This window comes from Agrilus planipennis, unplaced genomic scaffold (assembly GCF_000699045.2).
Source record: "Agrilus planipennis isolate EAB-ADULT unplaced genomic scaffold, Apla_2.0 scaffold16, whole genome shotgun sequence".
Classification (NCBI taxonomy): Eukaryota; Metazoa; Arthropoda; class Insecta; order Coleoptera; family Buprestidae; genus Agrilus; species Agrilus planipennis.
The window spans coordinates 421,154-443,663 of NW_020438946.1; the positions used below are offsets into that span (position 1 = coordinate 421,154).

At 34.1% G+C, this 22,510-nt stretch overlaps 2 protein-coding genes across 2 annotated transcripts in view; both read right to left on the bottom strand.

Moving 5' to 3' along the window:
- LOC108744645 (ryanodine receptor-like) overlaps window positions 1-3,228 on the bottom strand; it is a 10,411-nt gene extending 7,183 nt beyond the window's left edge. The window contains exons 1-7 of the mRNA XM_025974699.1: window positions 2,990-3,228; window positions 2,782-2,912; window positions 2,535-2,696; window positions 1,926-2,265; window positions 603-759; window positions 357-522; window positions 10-237 (exon numbers count right to left, since the gene is read on the bottom strand). Of these exons, the coding sequence (XP_025830484.1) occupies window positions 78-237; window positions 357-522; window positions 603-759; window positions 1,926-2,265; window positions 2,535-2,696; window positions 2,782-2,912; window positions 2,990-3,070 (1,197 nt within the window). The 5' untranslated portion in view covers window positions 3,071-3,228 and the 3' untranslated portion in view covers window positions 10-77. The remainder of the gene's footprint in view (window positions 1-9; window positions 238-356; window positions 523-602; window positions 760-1,925; window positions 2,266-2,534; window positions 2,697-2,781; window positions 2,913-2,989) is intronic.
- Window positions 1-22,510, bottom strand: part of LOC108744616 (ryanodine receptor) — a 41,020-nt gene that overhangs the window by 7,183 nt on the left and 11,327 nt on the right. The window contains exons 28-63 of the mRNA XM_025974731.1: window positions 20,286-20,426; window positions 19,607-19,742; window positions 19,364-19,544; window positions 18,722-18,863; window positions 18,505-18,655; window positions 17,832-18,006; window positions 17,450-17,647; window positions 16,983-17,341; window positions 16,686-16,844; window positions 15,923-16,038; window positions 15,567-15,845; window positions 15,310-15,446; window positions 15,032-15,243; window positions 14,790-14,972; window positions 14,571-14,727; window positions 14,125-14,339; window positions 13,871-14,018; window positions 13,672-13,803; window positions 13,408-13,608; window positions 13,063-13,341; window positions 12,125-12,919; window positions 11,574-11,983; window positions 11,312-11,516; window positions 10,527-11,241; window positions 10,010-10,473; window positions 9,605-9,913; window positions 8,953-9,111; window positions 8,668-8,895; window positions 8,355-8,467; window positions 7,547-7,769; window positions 7,364-7,477; window positions 6,826-7,147; window positions 6,378-6,726; window positions 5,426-6,307; window positions 5,162-5,365; window positions 4,923-5,083 (exon numbers count right to left, since the gene is read on the bottom strand). Coding sequence (XP_025830516.1) covers window positions 4,923-5,083; window positions 5,162-5,365; window positions 5,426-6,307; window positions 6,378-6,726; window positions 6,826-7,147; window positions 7,364-7,477; window positions 7,547-7,769; window positions 8,355-8,467; window positions 8,668-8,895; window positions 8,953-9,111; window positions 9,605-9,913; window positions 10,010-10,473; window positions 10,527-11,241; window positions 11,312-11,516; window positions 11,574-11,983; window positions 12,125-12,919; window positions 13,063-13,341; window positions 13,408-13,608; window positions 13,672-13,803; window positions 13,871-14,018; window positions 14,125-14,339; window positions 14,571-14,727; window positions 14,790-14,972; window positions 15,032-15,243; window positions 15,310-15,446; window positions 15,567-15,845; window positions 15,923-16,038; window positions 16,686-16,844; window positions 16,983-17,341; window positions 17,450-17,647; window positions 17,832-18,006; window positions 18,505-18,655; window positions 18,722-18,863; window positions 19,364-19,544; window positions 19,607-19,742; window positions 20,286-20,426 — 9,354 coding nt within the window. The remainder of the gene's footprint in view (window positions 1-4,922; window positions 5,084-5,161; window positions 5,366-5,425; window positions 6,308-6,377; window positions 6,727-6,825; window positions 7,148-7,363; window positions 7,478-7,546; window positions 7,770-8,354; window positions 8,468-8,667; window positions 8,896-8,952; window positions 9,112-9,604; window positions 9,914-10,009; window positions 10,474-10,526; window positions 11,242-11,311; window positions 11,517-11,573; window positions 11,984-12,124; window positions 12,920-13,062; window positions 13,342-13,407; window positions 13,609-13,671; window positions 13,804-13,870; window positions 14,019-14,124; window positions 14,340-14,570; window positions 14,728-14,789; window positions 14,973-15,031; window positions 15,244-15,309; window positions 15,447-15,566; window positions 15,846-15,922; window positions 16,039-16,685; window positions 16,845-16,982; window positions 17,342-17,449; window positions 17,648-17,831; window positions 18,007-18,504; window positions 18,656-18,721; window positions 18,864-19,363; window positions 19,545-19,606; window positions 19,743-20,285; window positions 20,427-22,510) is intronic.

Sequence of the window (22,510 nt, forward strand, 5' to 3'; positions counted from 1 at the left end):
AAAAATTACCTAGTATTGTGTGTGGGATATTCTCACATTAAAAACGTTCGTTTTAATTAATATATGTGGATTGTATTTTAACCACCTCCTCCGCCTAGTTCATCTTCGTATTGTTTACGGAAGCAATCTCCTACAGGGAAGAAGTCCCAACAACGTTGTTGGTACATATTCCAAACGTAAGTTTCTTGACCGGTATATTCCGTATCCGGTTTATTAATTAAGTGCATAAGGAAGAACCTACGAAACAAGAAAAAATTATGTAGGTTCTGTATATTGGAAGCAGAAACGTGGAGAACTTAAATGTTAAATAAATCCGTTGTTTTAATTTTAAAATTTAAATAAATAATCCAGCTTACATATAATTCGCCAAATTGTGCTCTTGTTGTACATGTGTATCAAATCCATGGGGAACTTTATCAAAATAATCTTTTCCTATGCCACAAATAAAACAGTTCGATTCCATATCTTCCTTTACGCTTTCCAGTTGATCACGAAGCTCACCAAAGGCATCAATGATCAAACCTGAAAATGTAATTATTAAAATAACAAACACTTTGATGCAAAAATCTATCGAGTTATTGATTTATAGACAACAAGTTTACCTTGAATAATAGCCAGTAAAATGACGATAACAAAGAAAAAGAAAGTGATATCAAATAGGATACGCCAAACTTCATAGTCGTCACCGTCCGGTGGTTCAATTTCATCACCAATGCCACCTCCAGCTCTTACGCCTTTATAAAGATGGAAGACAAAACACTGGAAAAATAATGTAGTTTGTTACTTTCTCTTATGTATAACAAACGTTCTAGGCTCTCTAGCGTAGGTTTCTTTGTCTGCTTGTGCTATACTCAGTTAGTTGTGTACAAAACAGTAGAAAATAATTTTTTGGTTAACAAATGTAAAAAAAAAAAAACGGAAATACTATAAAGGTAATCGATTTGTGTTTAAGAACTAGATCTTTGTAATATTTTATCGAACTTTATCAAGCGGGTTAAGAGATATTTGCGAATGAAAACGAAAGAACGTTTTTGCCTTGCAATCATAACGGTTGCTGCAATCAAATCTTTATTATATTGTGGAACTGCGAGTAGCAGATTATAAATTTAAAGATCGAATTGTGTCACAGACGTACTTAGAAATCACTAATTTTGACGTAGCAGTAGGTGGTAGAAAACAATTAGGAAAAAAGTGGACGGTCTAAATGTATACATTTAAGTGTATACTGCATACATTCTAATGATAAGTGACAACCATTAAATTTTTGTTTGAAATGTATAATTGGTGCACACACATACGTACTTACATTAAAGTATACAATATAAAATAATTGAAAAATGGCACGGGTTTCTGGTGGGAATGGTTTGAACTACCGTCTAAGTTTGGACGAATTACGACTAGTACTATAATAAATTCACTAGTAAAATATGCTTGGAATTAATTATTCGTTTTATCTAGAACTAGTTCTTCCCCCCTAAAAGTTACTGTGAGCTCGAAACTGTTAGCACCATTGCTTCGAGTGGTCGAAATTCACTTTTGTGAACAATACTATGACGTAGTGTCGGCCATCATTCTTTTTTAATTGTTGCTGTTGTCAGCCATCAATCTTTTTCAATTGTTGTCGCATTGTCACTGATGTCGGTTATGGTTTTTTAATAGATGTATAGTAATCAATGATTAAAATTTAAAGGAATTATTTTTAAATAGGTATGCAACACATTGTACACCTCAGCATAAGAAATTGCTGATACTAACTTTCATTTACGTAATACTACTTTGCCCTGTGCTGAGAGCAGTTTTTTTAAATATAATATTTACTGAAATTGTTAAAGCATATTTAAAAGTGATTTCAATTTATGTGTTCATAAGAGAAAAAAACTTAAAAATACAAAATAGCTTAATAATGTTTAAATCGAAACAATTACCGTAAGCATGTCGTGACATTTTTTGTCAACCTCTTCGTCCTCTTCCTGAACGTAGAATTTCCTGAAGAAGTTGAAAGCTATCACCGTGTAGATGTAGACAATGATTGTTAATAGCATCACCGTTAATACTAACTGTTTGCCATTGTGCGTTACGGACTGCAGGATCGTTCTCAGAGTTTTAAAACCAACAGCTACATCCAATAGGTGAGCAGCGAAAAAGAACAAATTGAAGTTACCGAGTATCGAAAACGTGAAGTACCACAATGAATAAAGGAAAGAGTTATCGGTGATTGTCACACCACCTTTCCAAATTTGATAACGCCAGTCGATATTCATTATGCTAGAAATAAAAAAGAATAACTAAAAGAAATGAAGAATGTGTTAATATACAGGTAGGCGAATTTATTACAGCGTTTTTTATTTTGGAATTTAATGTTTTGCACCACTCGGTAAGACTGAAAGTAAAAGATTCTGTCATAGGTTACATAATTATTGTCGTTAACAATGAAAAAACCTAATTCTTTTCAATTTTTTACCGGAATAGTTTATTAACAATCACACAAAATACTATTATGGTTACTAATTTTCACACTCAACATGAGCACTTACTAATAGAAAATGCTGTTATTTCCTTCTTCAGTATCCTGAGCCATGAATGAAGTCTTCTCCATACCTAGAAGATTGCTTATTGATTCGAAATCGTAAGTTTCGCTGTATTTTTGTCGCACCTTTTTCTTTACAAACTTATCCCAGTAATTAACAGGGAAAGACCTTTAAATTAAAAATAAATTTCATTTGTACGTTATATTTCATACTCGAATCAAAGCCTTCAATTTATTTCAATTCTACTACTCACTTTGCTGATATTACAAGTTTATCCCAATGCGATTTTAAGTCGTCGTCTTCTGGTTGTTCCGCAATGTATAATCCTTCGAATTCCAGTCGTCTAGCTATTTCTTTTTCTCTTTTAAATATTGCCAAAGGTACCTGATTAAAATAAAGATCAAATAAAAAAGGCACTTTTTGTAAAAACACACCTTTTCATTGAAAAAACAAGCACAAACCTTTAAATGATAATAAGCTATCAGCATGCAGAGGGATACAAGCGAATGAAGTAGAGCCGCCAGTCGCATAACATGCTCCATGTAATAAAAGTCTTCATCAACATGAACCAGTTCGACTGCATCTTCTTCTTCAGAAGATTCTCCTCCACCTGATCCACTTCCTTCACCTGATATAATTATATTTGACTCTTTACCATTTCCACTACCATTTTCTTCTCCACCTAATGTTGATACCTTTTAAATAAATAATCCAGCTTACATATAATTCGCCAAATTGTGCTCTTGTTGTACATGTGTATCAAATCCATGGGGAACTTTATCAAAATAATCTTTTCCTATGCCACAAATAAAACAGTTCGATTCCATATCTTCCTTTACGCTTTCCAGTTGATCACGAAGCTCACCAAAGGCATCAATGATCAAACCTGAAAATGTAATTATTAAAATAACAAACACTTTGATGCAAAAATCTATCGAGTTATTGATTTATAGACAACAAGTTTACCTTGAATAATAGCCAGTAAAATGACGATAACAAAGAAAAAGAAAGTGATATCAAATAGGATACGCCAAACTTCATAGTCGTCACCGTCCGGTGGTTCAATTTCATCACCAATGCCACCTCCAGCTCTTACGCCTTTATAAAGATGGAAGACAAAACACTGGAAAAATAATGTAGTTTGTTACTTTCTCTTATGTATAACAAACGTTCTAGGCTCTCTAGCGTAGGTTTCTTTGTCTGCTTGTGCTATACTCAGTTAGTTGTGTACAAAACAGTAGAAAATAATTTTTTGGTTAACAAATGTAAAAAAAAAAAAACGGAAATACTATAAAGGTAATCGATTTGTGTTTAAGAACTAGATCTTTGTAATATTTTATCGAACTTTATCAAGCGGGTTAAGAGATATTTGCGAATGAAAACGAAAGAACGTTTTTGCCTTGCAATCATAACGGTTGCTGCAATCAAATCTTTATTATATTGTGGAACTGCGAGTAGCAGATTATAAATTTAAAGATCGAATTGTGTCACAGACGTACTTAGAAATCACTAATTTTGACGTAGCAGTAGGTGGTAGAAAACAATTAGGAAAAAAGTGGACGGTCTAAATGTATACATTTAAGTGTATACTGCATACATTCTAATGATAAGTGACAACCATTAAATTTTTGTTTGAAATGTATAATTGGTGCACACACATACGTACTTACATTAAAGTATACAATATAAAATAATTGAAAAATGGCACGGGTTTCTGGTGGGAATGGTTTGAACTACCGTCTAAGTTTGGACGAATTACGACTAGTACTATAATAAATTCACTAGTAAAATATGCTTGGAATTAATTATTCGTTTTATCTAGAACTAGTTCTTCCCCCCTAAAAGTTACTGTGAGCTCGAAACTGTTAGCACCATTGCTTCGAGTGGTCGAAATTCACTTTTGTGAACAATACTATGACGTAGTGTCGGCCATCATTCTTTTTTAATTGTTGCTGTTGTCAGCCATCAATCTTTTTCAATTGTTGTCGCATTGTCACTGATGTCGGTTATGGTTTTTTAATAGATGTATAGTAATCAATGATTAAAATTTAAAGGAATTGTTTTTAAATAGNTTAAAAATTAACCCAGGCAAAAATTTATTTTATTAATTTATTTATTTTTATTGCAAAGGTGCAGTTTACGTTGCTTTCCATAAGTTGCAAATTTTCTTTATAACTTTCCCCATACTGCTACAATGATTTATTTACTATTATTTAGTCTAGTCAATCGATCGCGTTCAACGAATTTAAATTGATGCTGTGATATCTACTATTTAATATAGATATACCAATATTAACTATTTCTTTAACAATACACATGTACCTGAAGATGGTGATGTACTAGTCGGAGACTCGTGTGGAGCCAATTTTATTTGGTTTTCATCTTTTGCTATATCTAATCCAAATGCTTGCACCTGGTTGTTAGGTTCTTCAGAAGCTGCCGGTAAAGCAGGTAACACCCGCATCGGTCCCGTTTTCTCTTCTTCCTTAATTTCAATTACTTGTTCTTCCGTTTGCGGACCCCGCATCAAAAACATTAGAATCTTGAAGAAGAACCTATGTGATGTGTAATGTATACATGTTAACTCAAATAAAGCTTTATGTAAAATAAATATTACTATAGTTATCACTCACCCTAAAATGATAGAAACGCCATAACCGGAGTAATAAAACGCGTAGAAGATCAATTTGAAAAAACCGACGAAAAGTTCAAGGAAGGACATTTTTTGCATCTCCGCAAACTTGTGTTTTAGGTTTGATGGGCTCAAGGCTGATAATCCATGCCTTATACCGTCTTTTACTGCTTGAATGCCTCTTCGAATTGGATCTTTCGATTTTCTAAAAAATAAAAATTCAGTAGCCTTTAACAATAACTCTGATTACTAAAAATGTACAAACCCGTCGAAGTCGTCTTCGGTCATATAATTATAACTGGTAGCTCGCTGTTGTCCTGGCCCTCCAGAATCTTCAATTGCCATGAGTCCACTGGCGTGTTGCATTTCAAAAATTGCATCTTCGCAGAAGTTAATAAATGCTTCTAATTTCTCCTTGTCTCCGCCTTCTGTAACTATAGAATAAAAGAATGCACGTTTTGATTCTTTAATTTGAGGCTTCTCCCACTGTTCAATATTAGATTCTTTTATCTCAAAGTAGACTCGTTCGATACGTTTGCTGCTACCCAAGATTTCAATACGTCCAAGAAAAGGTTGGAAATAGTTGAGGACAGAACCGGCTGTCTCCAAGAACCTCGCTAGTCTGGGTTCGTTTGGCATGTGTTCCGCTAAGTTCGTTAGTAATACAGCCAAGTTGAAGCCGATCTCTTTAGCCGGCTCGTGAAATCGATCAATGAAACCAACGTAATCGATTTTCCCGTCATGATTCGTTTCGCAGCACATGAGCAAGAATTCAATTTCTTCAGGTGTGTAGCTCTTTTGTTGTTCCATTTTCTCTTTAAAATCTTTGGGATAAATCCAACCGTCGTTGTTTATATCTATTTCTTGGAAGCTGGCCGACGATGTTAGATCTTTCAATTTCAAAAACATGTCAAAATATTTGAGAATCAATTCTACGTTTGATGCACTTTCTACGAGGGTGTCCACCATCTGTTTACCTATCGTTCCATTTACTACGTTGCCCTCAAGCATTGACAACATCATGGTTATCATGTCTTTTTGAAGATTTAGTAGTTCTTTTAGTAAATCGACTTGACTGGAATGTTTGGAAAGTTTATCCTGCATATGAGAGAACAGAAACAGGAAACCTCCCACTGCATCCCATAGTCTGAAAAATGTAAAGAAAACGAACCGTTGGATTCAGTGTACTTATTATCTTTAGGCTAAATGTTTATTACCTCGAATGAGCTAATGCCTGTTGATTTTGAGTACAAGGTCCTTGAATAACTTCAGTTAATGTGTTGAAAACTTGACTAGCGACACCAATGGCTTTGAAAAAGTTTGCTTTACCAGCTGGATCGATAAGCTCTTTGCTTGAATAATGCCAGTAGAAGTCCATAATTGATTCTTGCAGCCTCAAAAGATAGTCTACGGTGCATATGACTACGTTCACGGTTGTAGTATTACCCGCTTGAGTACGAAGATAATTCTGCCATTCCAAATTGTGCCCTTCACAGGTCAATTGTATAAATCTAAATAGAGCACATGTAAATTCGGCGTCATGCATGTTCTTTTCACCGGCGGCACCTGTAATAAATAAAAATGTAAATACCAACATTACTTCTTCATGGTGGATTTATAATAACGTTACAAAATGATACCGGTTGTTCAATATTATTTTTTTACCTTCAGATCCGACACCTAGGCCTTCAGCTTTAGTATTTCTTTCAAAGGCGTCAAGGTCTAGTACGCTGCAACTATTCATCAAACCTGCTATGCTTGTAAAGAAGCCGACATCTTTCTTTTCTTTTAGATGAGTAAGCATACCCATCTGGATGTCTGAGTTGCCACCGCGCAATATCGAAATACCCAACTGCAAGGTCATCATTACCATGTCCGATGGTACCCCCTTGCATGCTGATATATGTAGCAGAACCATTTCAGCGACGCCTCTGTTGGCTAATCGGGCTTGGTGGAATAATAGTTTCTGCTTTTCCATTTCTTGTTCCTAATTTTTTGTTAAGTTATTAATTTTGAGTGAAGAAATTGTGCATTAAATATTTGAATTATTGTGACCGATAATATATAAACAAAACATAGCAAAATACATACCATTAAGGTATAAATTGTCCTCTATGCATTAACAAAAGGTGTTTATGTAATGTTTAAAAATGAAGTTATTGAAAACAATATTGATATTTTAAAAAATAAAATTATTAATTACATGTATAGATGCCCCGCCTTCTTCTCCTTCACCTCCTTCTTCTTCACCTTCTTCCTCCTCTTCGCCACATGATTTTGCAATTATCTCTGCGTAACTCATGTACAAAGGATCTTCCTGTTGAAAAATCAAATATTTGAAGATTTTACATAAAAGTGTAATTCAAAATATTAAAATATATTTTACCTGTAATGCCCCAGATCTTTCAGTCATGGCACCCCTACAGAACGTTGTAACTAACTGAGTCAAAGGGTCAGGTTTTCCTTCCTCTTCTTGTGCCTCTTTCTTATTAAGTTCAGCGTCTTCAAAGCTCTGAGTGAGATCTTCAATCATCACTTCTTGACCTGTATTTTCATCTTGCAACCACAATTCACAGTAAGAACGAATATAGATATTTATAGCTCGATGTCTGAAATAAGGACAGTAAAAATTATTTGTACTAGATATTTCATGAGTAATAGTTTTTAATCAACTTTACTTATTAAAAAAAAAAAAGAAAATAAGAAGTGGGTAAATTAATAAGTACTGTACAAACCTGTTAAGTTTGTATATAGGGGAACATCTTAAGCAAGCTAAAGCAGCTCTTTTTCTAGCAGCGTTAAGGACTCGCCCCCAATTACTGTTATATCGCTTGGTGTTTGTTGTCTGTTAGTTTGTTAAATAAAAAGTAAACAAACGTTATTAGTATCATATACAGATCTAAACTTCTTTTACTTATTGAATTTTTCTGTCTTTTATAGGTAATTTAAATAACAACAATTTTTTGATGAGAAATAGTTTTCTTTTTAGAAATTACCCATTCTAGATTCCTACTAAATGTATTAATAATAAAACAAATTACTTGTTAGCAATGGAAAAAGCATCGACTTAACTAGCAAAGAATATTGATACTGAACAAAAAAACTATATTAACAGCGAGATGAATGTCAAACATACACATTCACGTCCAATAATACACATGTGCACAAACCACACATACAAAAAAGGAGCAAACCTCGGCAAACTATGCAACGACGCCTGTCTGAAGCATGAAAGTACAGCACGTTTTCTTTGCATTGATATAACACTGCGGTGTATGCCCTTTTGCTGTTGCTGAGGATGATCAATCTACAGTGAAAGAAATAAATAATAAATCTAATCAAACTTTAAATAAAAGTGTATAAGCAAACGCAAAATATCGTAAAAAATTTAAATCAGCTACTTAAATATTTTTCAATGTATTTCACCGATGAATTTTCGATAAATTTATTTCTACTAATTAAAAAATGAGTAGATCTGATTTATAATTTCATATGGTATAATCTTACCATATGTAAACCATACAAGACTTTACTCATAGCGACTATCCTTTCCACCGTCTCCTCTAGTTGACTTTTACCATTGTTATCTACAGCCGTGCTGATCGCGATGCTTTTCTTGGTACCAAGCTGGCTGTAGAGATAATGCTGCCATGACATTTCGTCGGCTGGATCAATTTTATCGGGTAAAGTGAGTTGGGTTTTAGCAAAATCGATAATATCGTACTCCGGCATTTTCTGCAAAGCGAAAATTTAACAGGTAAAAGTATTATTACGCTATTGTTTTACACCCACCTTCAAGAAACGATCTTTACAATGTTGCACAAGTTCTTGTTCCCTACCAGCGAAAAGATTCAAACCAACTGGTAGCAAACGTTTTAAACAGGCCACCATTAGGGAAGCCTGTATTTCTTTGTCTTTGTCCCGTTTCTTGTCGCGATGTTTCTTCTTTTTCTAAATAAATTACAGTCTAATTAATTCATCAAATGGGAGCTTACGGAGATATTAAATAAAGCTAAATTTCTTTCTTTATAACCTACTACTCTGCATCCCAAGTCGCTATATGCATTCCTTTTTACCCCAAGAATATTTACATCGCTTAGTTAGTTAAAAGCGAGTAATCATAAAAAGTTAAAAAGAAAATTAAATAAAACTTCATCTAAGCTTCTTTAAGTAAAAAAAAATATGTAAAATTTGACAACAGGGGCGCGCAGTACTTTTTTGCAGTTATAGAACCATATCGGTATAATAGGAACAATACTATATTTAAACATTTAAAAGGCTGTAAAATAACATACAAAATAAGCAGCTAGTGACACACAGACGTGCATATACTCTACTTACGACACTACATCAATGCTACTACTACTACAGAGGTAGTGTGAGGAGGGGGTGATGCACGGCTGGCTGAAAGTTCATTAATGGAGGGAAAGATAAATATATTCACCTTTACCTTTCCAACAGAGGGTTGGGAGCCATCGGGAATCGCGGTACGTCTTGTGGCAGTAGGCATGATCAAGACCATATTATCAATTTCATTAGCCGAAATGAAATTTTGTTCCTCGCGCAAGAAGTACTGAGACTTAGACCAAATATTAAATATGTCTGCTACATAATGGTACAAGTGTTCGGCTTCTACTACATTATGACGTAACCAATGCATACGTTGTTGATCCACGTACTTGATGAGTAAAGGATAAAATGAATAGATGTCCCTTACAAGAAGTTGCCAATCTTCTTGAATCTGGGCTTCAATCTTTAAGGAAAATAAGACAATTTCAGAATTACTGAGCATGGGAAAATAAAGCAAAAGTTGCTTTTTATTTATGAATAATTAATATGGTAAAATTACCTGAGAAGTGTCGTCTGTAGAACTTTTGATAAATCCACGCAAACTCTCTTCCTTATGGAACAACATTTCAGTTCTTTTTTTGACTCGTTCTGCTAATGGCAAAAATGGATCCTTCAGAAGCTCTTCGCTACTGTTGATGATTATTTGTTGCGTGTACGCAGCTATGCGCGTCATCCAAGGTGAATTTTCGTTACCAATGTTCTTTTTAATCAATTTTAAGACGTTCTTAAGGAGCTGATTCATATGCTCGGCTGTCACCATTGTGACATGGTTACCACCAGTTGGACTCACATTGTCTGGTCCCTGACTCCACCAAAATGGCAAATATGAGCACAACATGGGCATTATCACGTCGATAATATGAGGAGTGTCTGTATAGGTCTTTTCACTTTCAATGAACTGATCTACTTCGCTTAAAACTGTTTCTAATGTTGGCATTATGTTTTCCATTCTCGCCATTATGTCTGATAATGTTTACAAATAAGTAATAACTATAACACGTTAAAAATTAACTTACCTTGTGCTTCTAATGAATGATCTGCAATTCTATTGAGTAAAGAGAATTGGTTGTGTTTATTTAAGTGAGGCTCAAGATAAGCAACTGGAAAAGTGGAACTGAATGCTCCTAAACAAGATCCTAATGCTGGCTTGTACCGCTCCATTTCAGTCTTCAAATATTTTCGATCGTGAGTCAAATTCGGATCAGTACCCAATATATACAATGCTCCCAGTATTTTATATGAAGCCACCTGAACCTCGTCGAGTAAGAGATCACTTCCATATTCGCAATTGGCCAAATGATCGAACATAGCAGTTAGAACAGGTAACACCACTGAATTTATGTAAAATAATGAAGTGGAAGTCTTGAGATGTGTACCACGTAAGTGACTATATTTTCCTTCTTGTAAATTTGTTATTGTGTGAGTCAAGTCGTCAGCCGTATTATTGAAGAAGGTCAACATCGATGTCCTGATAAATTCGGGACAGTTTTTGACCAGTGTTTTCGCATCGATGCACTTGACTAACACTTGGAGACAACGCACAGTTATGCGCACATCTGCCCCGAAGGCAGACAGCCGACTTCTAAGAAGACTGGCGAGTTTACAGAATAACGCCGCTACCATTTCTTTTTCTTTCAAACTAGCGGCGCCTATATTATTAGTCGCTGTGGCAACAGCTATAAAATAATTTCGATGAGTCGAAAAATATTTTTCCATCAGTGGCAGAACAACCTATAATAATAATAATTAGTTAACTGATTAATTAAATTTGAGGACAAGATAAAAAGAAATGCAATTTTACCTTTGAGAAGAATTTGATATCTCTGCTTGATGTCCTGAAAGATGTCCGCCGGCTAAAGATAGCGGAGGGTTTCAAGATTTTCATGTTTACAGTCGCACGATCGGAATATTGAATTAACTTTTCCAATAGCGAATATGCAAATCTGAACTCAACCGAAGGACCAACAGTTGTTTGCTCATCGTCAGTTTTACGTTCCCGAGAAGGCCTAGAAAAAAATATACAGTCCCATCTTTAATATTCAACCCCACAAAAAAAAACTTACTTATGCAATTTATATCCTTGGTATTGCAAATATTTTAAAAATTCTTGGGATCGTTCTCTGTCCTTTTTCTTTTCTTTATCAGTCAACAGATCATAGGGCACTAGTTGAGGATGAATACCTCCTCCACATGTAGTCAATTCTTCCTTTTTCTTCTTTGCCCAAATATCATGAGCATTTTCAGCTAAACGTTCTGCCATGTTTTGCATTTCTCGAGACAATGTAAGGTTAGTCATGTCAACCGGATGTGGGTTATAATTAAATGGTGAACTTGATTCTCCCGATTTTGACTGTCTTCTGACCGAGCTCCTATTGCTCATGGGCACGTCCACTTCTGAATGTTCCACTGTCCACCCGATTGCTAAAAGGGCTTTTAAGGATTCTCGAACAGGTTCCTTATACCTTTCTTTTTCCTGTAAAATAAATTTCATTAGTGGATTTATTTGAGCTAACAAAAGTTAGAAGATACACTTTTAATGTTACTAATAATTCGGATTAAGTCGAATTTTAAAGTTGAATTGAAGAGTAAAAGTATGTAATTATAATAAACTTACATAATCGTTCAGCATGTGATAAGGTTTAAGTCTTGGATGTGTTTTATTAGTTTCGGACCAGTTCTCACCATATTGCCAACTATTTTCAAGTTTACGTGAAGCCCAAGCGTCGTGGTAATGTTCAGAAAACTTTTGTACGATTTGATTCAAGTCGTTATTTAGTTGAATAGATAACGTATTGATTGGCTGGGGATTATAAGGCCCATTGGGTCCTGTTGTTGAACTCTTATTGGCATACCATTCGTCGTCATAGTTTTTAGACAACGAATAATCTGGTGGCAGAGCACATCCAATTGCAATAAGACACGGTAGTGCTTTTCCGAACAACTCGGGATCGTAATCCATTTTACTTAAAGAATCGAAAATATTCGAAAAAAGCATCATCGTCAGCCGCTTCTCCTCATCCGACGATGTCCCGTAAAGCCCTTGACCGGTAGTTGAACCATAATAACGTGTGCAACGTTCGTAATGCAATGTCAATAGTCTTAAAGCTACGGTCGTGTATTCGGATAGGTTCGAAACGTCGATCGTAAGCTTTCGGAGCAACTTTAGCAACATTGAAGGCTGCATTTGGCTGGTAAGCGCGACCAAAAAGTCAGACACGCATTCTCTTTGACCCTTGGTAAGCATGCGGTTCTTTGATAGACGGTAAACAGTGTGAAGACTTGCATCTAAAAGCGGCGCATAATTTTCTGCTTCGTTGTAAAAGTTACTGTGTTTAATTAGAAGAGGTAATATAGAATTGCCAATGTAGCGATTCATACTGAGAGCCATATCAGATTCGCTACCGTCATTCTGAAAATAATATCAATTATGATAGTTGTAATCCGTTCCAGTCTATTAAGCAAAATGGGCTTTTTATTCGCCAAAGAACAAGAACTTCAGAAAAGTCTCAAACAGTTAATTTTTGAAAATAGGTGTTTATTAAGTTTACTTACTCTGTCTAACATGGTTGCAGCCCTTAGATCTGGCAAGAATGCTTCTTCCAATAGTTTGTAAAACAGCTCTTGGGTTTCTATGCCATATACGCGTTCAAGAAATAAAACAACGCTCTGTTTATGAGCAGGAATTAAACCTGAGGGCATATCGGATTTCGGTCTCTCTTCCCCAGCTGCAGGATTCTGAAGAGTAAACCTCAAACTTAAGACACCTTGTAAGTCTTCCAGCGGTACGAGGGATCGCAGAATTGCACGAGCTCTTAAAGATTCATTTTTGCCCTAAAATAAAGTGAATTTGGGAATTTAAAGACTAAACTATTGACAAAATGTTATTTTAAAACTTACCAACGCAATTACAGAAGCGTCAGGAGCACATCGACCCAAAAGATCGACAAGAGTGCAATAGAAATTTAAAATAGCTGCCCCTGTATCGATGTAGTCTTCATCTTCATCACTCTCTGGTAAAGGATGCGAAAATTGTGGCATATTTACGGTACCTTCTGCTTCTTCCATCATTTTTCTGCGATCCGAAATACGCTCTGACATCTAAAGATTAAGTAGTCAAAATTAATTGTTTTCTTCGAGCCCATCAATAAATTTCTGGTTTACCTTGTTTGCATCTATAATCGCCCTTAAAAGTCCTTCACCTTCACCTCTTAAGGCTGGACCCAAACATTCAGGTCTACGAATTAATAAACGAATGACTAGGTTTGCATTTTCCTCTACACTTTCACCATTGACCTTAAGAAATATTAATGTTTTCATTTATATTTTTTAACAAAAATAATAAATTAATAGCATGACTTACCCACACACAGAATCGAAGAAAATCGAGATATCTTTCTCCTTCCACAGGATCCCAACCTAAATCTGGATATCCTTTTTCTACTAACTCAGAATTTGACTGCAAGCCACATCGTGACAAATATATAGCAATTTTCTCCAAATAATGTTCTCTAAAATAGCAAGTAATGTACAGTACAATTTAAATATTTTTGAATACCAAGTTGCAATTAGTGTGGTTTTAAGTATCTATTAAATAAATAACAGTTGCCAATATACCTTAGAGCTAATGCCAACTCAGTATTTTCCATTAAAGAAGAGTAGGCCACATCTAAAGGTGTTGATCCCCTTAAACTAGGTCTGGACAGTAAAATATTGCTATTTTCCAATAAAAAGTCGAAATGTTCGAACATCGCTTTTTGATTCTGTCTACCAGTACGACAAAAATAACATAAAAATCGACAACACGCCACTACCATCTCATGAGAAGTGTCCTATAATTAAATTAAATATTCTTCTGATTTAAGAGTTATGAAATATAAACACTGTTTGCACAGACATTTCATCTTAAATATAGGACTTTTTCAAAATAAATTGGCACCTTAATTTTTTCTACACTTAATATAAAAATAAATCTGTGAAAATTACTATAAAATAAACTCAGTCAGGTTTAAAAACATTAATTATTACTTAATCAATAAATAATTTTATAATGCAGAAAATACCTTTTCTTTTGTGACAGTTTCTCCTTCAGCAGGTTGGGCCTGTTGCTGGGATCTTCTTCCTAATGTGTTGATCATTACAGCCATAACGTTCTCGTGTATGCGAAGAATACGAATAAGATCAGGATGTTGAAAGAATGTGTGATTATTTACAAGTTTCCTGTGAAAGAAAAAAATCCATGAAGGAATTCTTAAGAAATGTCAAAATATAATTATACTCACCATAACCGTTCCCTCATTAGTTCCTCTTCTTCTTGAGACATCTGTACAGGTAGCAGGGTCCTAATTTGGCTCAGTCCTACCCACATTTCAGCCACGTCTAGTTTGGTTTTTGCATTTATTACGTAAGTTTTTTGGAGAGCTCGTATAAGGGCTCCAACCGAATCATATTGACGAACCAATAAACTAGAGAAGTAAAAAGCGAGTTAAATAAATTGGATATTAGAAAATAAAAAAAATATTACCTGAACATTTCTCGTACTAGTTTGGGAGTTTCAATTTGAGCTTCTTCAGCCCACCTAACAACTGTGGCTATTAAAACTTTTCTAAATACTTCCTCAGGCATTTTACGTTCAGGTTCTGGTTCCTCTTTTGGCTCTTCCTCCAATTCTTTTACAGCATTAATCAGATTATATAAACGTTTGAAAGGATTCGGTTTTTGCTGATCATCAGGATTCTGAAAATATATACGTGGTAATTAGGTAAATTTATAACTTTCATTAGATTCAGAAATAAGGCATACTTCAGCATCTTGAGGGACCTGAAGAGCATTAAGGGACACTTGGGACATTAAACCATCATGAAATCCTCTTAGTCTATCACATAAATCTTCTCCAATCGGACAGTTTTCTTTGTCATCTTCTTCCAAGTTTTTAAAGCCTATACAAAACAATATCAAAGGAATTATAGCATTGTTTTTATCCAATAAGCTTAAAAAATACAGAAATAGTAAATATCCAAATTATGGATTTATTAAAAGTCACATATCTGAAAACTAACCCAAAATTGTGTTCATTTGTTCTTTGGGAGGACACCTAAACTCCTTAGTTTTCTTAGCAGCAACTGCAGACGGCAAATCAGATTGTTTAATTTCAATGTATCTTCTCAGTTGATCTGTCTGTAAATCACCCACGAAATCATGACTGAAAGCAATGATAGATTCGACCCTATGCCTGAGCTGTACATCATTAAGATGTTGTAACAAGTAGCACATCTGCAGTTTCGCACCTTCGGCCATCTTCATTTGTAAAAGCCCTTTACGATGTTCATCCTTGCCGTCTTTAATGGAAAGAAAATAACAGATCAAAAGTAGAATAAATAATCACACAGTAAAGTAATGTAATTTTATTCTTTACCTTTTTCGAATAAAGGATCCCACGTTTCCGGATCAATCATAATCAGCAACTTTTCGACGTCTTCATCGCGTAAATTTCCCACCAATAAAAGCCGATCGACAAGCTTCAAAAGGGGCCTTCATCACAATTTAAACATATTTTAGCTAACAATAATTGTAATATTTTAAATTATATNTAATTCAAAAAAATTTGAAGTATTCCAAAAAAATTTAATACAACGTAAGCTGATTTAAAAATTTACCTGTGATCCCATCCTAACGGTAGGGCTACGAGCTAACATGGGAGACGGCATTCCACTAACGGTTCGAGCATGCGGATTCAAACCACCACGCCTACCGTGTTCCTGTTCAGGCGTTTTTGCCTTGCCTTTTGTTCTTTCTTTTGAACGGTCGCCACTTGCTTCCCTCTTACGAGAGAAAAATCTACAACAAATTAACAGCATGTCGTATTCTCGTTGATTTAGCAAAGCATTAAATCAATTTACCTGAAAGGTGAACGGCCTCGTTTTTTCTTGTCGTCTGTTTTTTCTTGATTATTGGTCTGAAGACTTGTGTCATGATATCTATGCAAATCGAGTTCACTGGTTGATCGATTAATCTTACCACTTGATGCCTCTAGACCTATAAATTCATTTGAATGCCATGAAAATATTTCAAGGCGCTTTAACTAACGTTTAATGAGGTATTACATTTTTAATAACATTAGAAACACACGGTGTTTAATTTAAATATTTATTACAAAACGATTTAATAGTTGAAATTACGTAAAAAGTCTTGCAACATACCCAATATCACTCATTTTCATTATAGGTATTACCGATTCAACTTTGAGCCTTCTCAAGCTATGACCCATTTCAGGTTCTTCATATAAATCTTTTAATTCCTGTCCTAGTGGAATAACATACTCGTTCTTACAAACCTCCCTTAAAATTAATATATTCACATCTTAATAAGTTGCTTTTTAAATTATTAAAGACGTTTGAATGAATAATTGAAATATCTAACTAAATCATAACAATTATTATTAAATAATTTAAAAATGCCGCATAATATACACTTACATGGTCGTCGCAGTAGATTCCAAATGGATAGCAATCAATAAGTCATAAAATCCTTGCCGTAAAGGTCCGCTCATATATTCGGATTTGATAGCGTACAATAACTGTTTTTGGTCAACGTGTTTGCACAAGACGTGCGCAGCTCGGTAGTTGCTTTGATAACACAAAGCTGCATATAAAGTGAGAGTGTGAGCGTGGAAGCTGAGCAATTTTTCCAATTCGATCAGTTCCAGTATGTCCATACATCTGTCTTCTTCAGGTATGTGCAAGGCTAACATCGAAACAGGATCTTCGCAAAGCATTGACCAACCTCTGATATCTGACAGTTTAAGAGCGTGAACTTGTAAATTCTGATTCGGCACCTAATAATATAAAAAAATATATGTTTGCAGAAAATTAAGGAATTCTCTCACAAAATCTCATAAAAACGAAAACTTTTTTAATTAGTTTTTTTTAACAATTGAACTTACTCTGGCCCAATGATGTGGATTAAGACATTGCACCTTGAGTCTGGGAGGAAATTGGGGTGTGACGTGTTTAGCGCTGTTTTGCAGAATGGCAGCTGAAAGGGGCAATGTTGTGGCCGTTCGACCTAGTTCAATTTGTAAAATTTCTTTGCTGGTTGCCTCCACAAATATAGCAGGAAATAGCTTTGTATTCGGTTCCATCTGAAAAATTATCAATTCGTTTAATTAATAAAATATATAACTTTTACTTAGTTTTTAATTATCTATTTTTTAAGACTGGTCTCCAAAGAGACTGTAATTATCTCTGTAGCAGTGTAGTATACATGCTTGTACTTTTGTACTTATAATAATAGAATAATAATAAATAACGAAAAAGGAAAACTACCTTAAATCGGTGTTTAGTCTCCTTTCCTTCGCAAGTAAACGATATAATACCAGTTGCAGCATCTATAAAGCAGCCTATAAACATGCCCTGCGAAGCACCTTTTCCTGTAGCATCTTGAGTTACCTGATTGTACAATTCATCCGCTCGAACCATGTAACATGCCTGGCGGTCGACACTGTAATAATTTAAACCGTTGCCTTGTTAAAAAATACGCATTAAGTGTACATATGTATGATTTCGACGAGTCTAATATATGACTGAAAAATTTGCGAATTTTGAGGAAATTAACTTTAAATGATAAATATAGGTCCAGAAATTTTACAGTTTTAAATACAAATAAAATATATTAATAACTTCATATATAATTTAGGTTTTTAGTCACATACATATTATTTAACAAATTAATTAATAACAGTCGATACACACATTAAATCATGATTTTGGTTAATTTAGTGTTTATATCTTAAAAACCATAAGAAAGAAAATCGTAGAGAATTTGATTCACTGCAAATTGACCTATATTTGAAATTCCTACAGAACTGTTTAAATGAAAAAATATTTTTCTCATGTTAGTCTTATGGAATTCTTAATATTTGAATCAAGAGCGCATCTAATAGGCAAATAGGATGATGATCATGATAGGTGTTAGTGAGAATATTCATATAAAACTTACCAGTCCACAACTCGATCATAATTATCAATTAATATAACCGAGGCCTTCCTTACTTGACTTTGGTTGAAATCTTTGGAGTGCAAATGGTACTGAGTGGTTACCCAACCGATGTAAATATGAGTAGGATCTTGACCAGGAAATATGCGTACACCTAATGTTTAAAAATAAAATTTGCTTAAATTTCTTTATATGTGTTTGAAAAATACAATTGCTATACCGTAGAAATATTCGTTAATAAGCTTTAAACATTCTGAATCAAACACTTCATTTCCGATCGATTCAACATCTGATGTTTGTGGCACAGACATTTGTTTCTGTTGACGATCTGGGACAGATGGGGGCTGAATTTTAAGATCCGTCTAAAATAAAAAAAAATATTAATTTGTACAGAAGCTTATGAACCTGTAAATTTAATAAATAAGTAAAAATATGCGCCAATAAAAAACTAACGCCATTATTTATTTATCACTAACCACAGCGAAGGACTTTACGCCCTCGCTACGTTCCTTGAGGATGTCAGACTCTACCAGCCGTGAAAATCTAACTTTTATTAACAGAATGCTTATAATTTAATATGCTATATTAGAAGTGAAACAATTCACGAAATGCTTTGTTGACTCTACAAAGACATACATTAAAGCGTGTAAAATCTCGAATTAAATGCTGCAGAAGTTTTACTTGAATGTTTACGTATATGTAAAAATTTGTGTTTAAGCGCTTATTAGATCTATAGTAAATTCCATTATTATACAGTTTACTAATTAAAATTTGAATTATTTGAAGAAAATCGGAATAATTCAAAAAAATTTGAAGTATTCCAAAAAAATTTAATACAACGTAAGCTGATTTAAAAATTTACCTGTGATCCCATCCTAACGGTAGGGCTACGAGCTAACATGGGAGACGGCATTCCACTAACGGTTCGAGCATGCGGATTCAAACCACCACGCCTACCGTGTTCCTGTTCAGGCGTTTTTGCCTTGCCTTTTGTTCTTTCTTTTGAACGGTCGCCACTTGCTTCCCTCTTACGAGAGAAAAATCTACAACAAATTAACAGCATGTCGTATTCTCGTTGATTTAGCAAAGCATTAAATCAATTTACCTGAAAGGTGAACGGCCTCGTTTTTTCTTGTCGTCTGTTTTTTCTTGATTATTGGTCTGAAGACTTGTGTCATGATATCTATGCAAATCGAGTTCACTGGTTGATCGATTAATCTTACCACTTGATGCCTCTAGACCTATAAATTCATTTGAATGCCATGAAAATATTTCAAGGCGCTTTAACTAACGTTTAATGAGGTATTACATTTTTAATAACATTAGAAACACACGGTGTTTAATTTAAATATTTGAAGTATTTACAATTTTAATTTTGGATTGGAAATTTTTTACTTTCATAAATTGGTATCAAATGTACTTTAACGACGTATTTTGAAATAATTTTTATAATAAAAATCCATATTTACATGACCATTTTGTTTAAGCAAAGAACTGGCAACGTCTCAACCTCATAGTATGATTTACCATGCTCCAAGGATACACTGTTAGTATAGAATATAGAACATCCTTGACCGTACACGACACGTTATTCTTGTTATCGACATTCATTTATAATTCTTAGGTAGGGTTTTAAATATTAGTATTGTATATTTCACTATTAACTTAAAGATAAATAAAGTAGTATTATATACGGCTTAAACTTTCTTTTACATTTATCGTCTAAAAGTAAAGTACTATTCAATCGATCTGCTTAAAATTGGGATTGCGAATTCGTATCATACCTTGTTCTACTTCGTAAACATTTCTTGATAGGGAACCTTTCCTAGGTGGCCTGGGTGGCATACTCTTCGTCGATTTATTTGTCGGCTTATTCATTACTTCGTCTGCTTCCACAGCATCTTCAGAATAATTACGATGTAAACCTATAATAGTAGTAATATATATAAATTGTCTTTACGAAAAATTACGGTTTGATACTTTTTACTTTTTAGAAATCAAATATTTGTAAATATTGTTTCATTAAATACGAAAAAGACAACCCTAATTCTAACATCTAACATAACTTTTACTTAGTTTTTAATTATCTATTTTTTAAGACTGGTCTCCAAAGAGACTGTAATTATCTCTGTAGCAGTGTAGTATACATGCTTGTACTTTTGTACTTATAATAATAGAATAATAATAAATAACGAAAAAGGAAAACTACCTTAAATCGGTGTTTAGTCTCCTTTCCTTCGCAAGTAAACGATATAATACCAGTTGCAGCATCTATAAAGCAGCCTATAAACATGCCCTGCGAAGCACCTTTTCCTGTAGCATCTTGAGTTACCTGATTGTACAATTCATCCGCTCGAACCATGTAACATGCCTGGCGGTCGACACTGTAATAATTTAAACCGTTGCCTTGTTAAAAAATACGCATTAAGTGTACATATGTATGATTTCGACGAGTCTAATATATGACTGAAAAATTTGCGAATTTTGAGGAAATTAACTTTAAATGATAAATATAGGTCCAGAAATTTTACAGTTTTAAATACAAATAAAATATATTAATAACTTCATATATAATTTAGGTTTTTAGTCACATACATATTATTTAACAAATTAATTAATAACAGTCGATACACACATTAAATCATGATTTTGGTTAATTTAGTGTTTATATCTTAAAAACCATAAGAAAGAAAATCGTAGAGAATTTGATTCACTGCAAATTGACCTATATTTGAAATTCCTACAGAACTGTTTAAATGAAAAAATATTTTTCTCATGTTAGTCTTATGGAATTCTTAATATTTGAATCAAGAGCGCATCTAATAGGCAAATAGGATGATGATCATGATAGGTGTTAGTGAGAATATTCATATAAAACTTACCAGTCCACAACTCGATCATAATTATCAATTAATATAACCGAGGCCTTCCTTACTTGACTTTGGTTGAAATCTTTGGAGTGCAAATGGTACTGAGTGGTTACCCAACCGATGTAAATATGAGTAGGATCTTGACCAGGAAATATGCGTACACCTAATGTTTAAAAATAAAATTTGCTTAAATTTCTTTATATGTGTTTGAAAAATACAATTGCTATACCGTAGAAATATTCGTTAATAAGCTTTAAACATTCTGAATCAAACACTTCATTTCCGATCGATTCAACATCTGATGTTTGTGGCACAGACATTTGTTTCTGTTGACGATCTGGGACAGATGGGGGCTGAATTTTAAGATCCGTCTAAAATAAAAAAAAATATTAATTTGTACAGAAGCTTATGAACCTGTAAATTTAATAAATAAGTAAAAATATGCGCCAATAAAAAACTAACGCCATTATTTATTTATCACTAACCACAGCGAAGGACTTTACGCCCTCGCTACGTTCCTTGAGGATGTCAGACTCTACCAGCCGTGAAAATCTAACTTTTATTAACAGAATGCTTATAATTTAATATGCTATATTAGAAGTGAAACAATTCACGAAATGCTTTGTTGACTCTACAAAGACATACATTAAAGCGTGTAAAATCTCGAATTAAATGCTGCAGAAGTTTTACTTGAATGTTTACGTATATGTAAAAATTTGTGTTTAAGCGCTTATTAGATCTATAGTAAATTCCATTATTATACAGTTTACTAATTAAAATTTGAATTATTTGAAGAAAATCGGAATAATTCAAAAAAATTTGAAGTATTCCAAAAAAATTTAATACAACGTAAGCTGATTTAAAAATTTACCTGTGATCCCATCCTAACGGTAGGGCTACGAGCTAACATGGGAGACGGCATTCCACTAACGGTTCGAGCATGCGGATTCAAACCACCACGCCTACCGTGTTCCTGTTCAGGCGTTTTTGCCTTGCCTTTTGTTCTTTCTTTTGAACGGTCGCCACTTGCTTCCCTCTTACGAGAGAAAAATCTACAACAAATTAACAGCATGTCGTATTCTCGTTGATTTAGCAAAGCATTAAATCAATTTACCTGAAAGGTGAACACCCAATATATA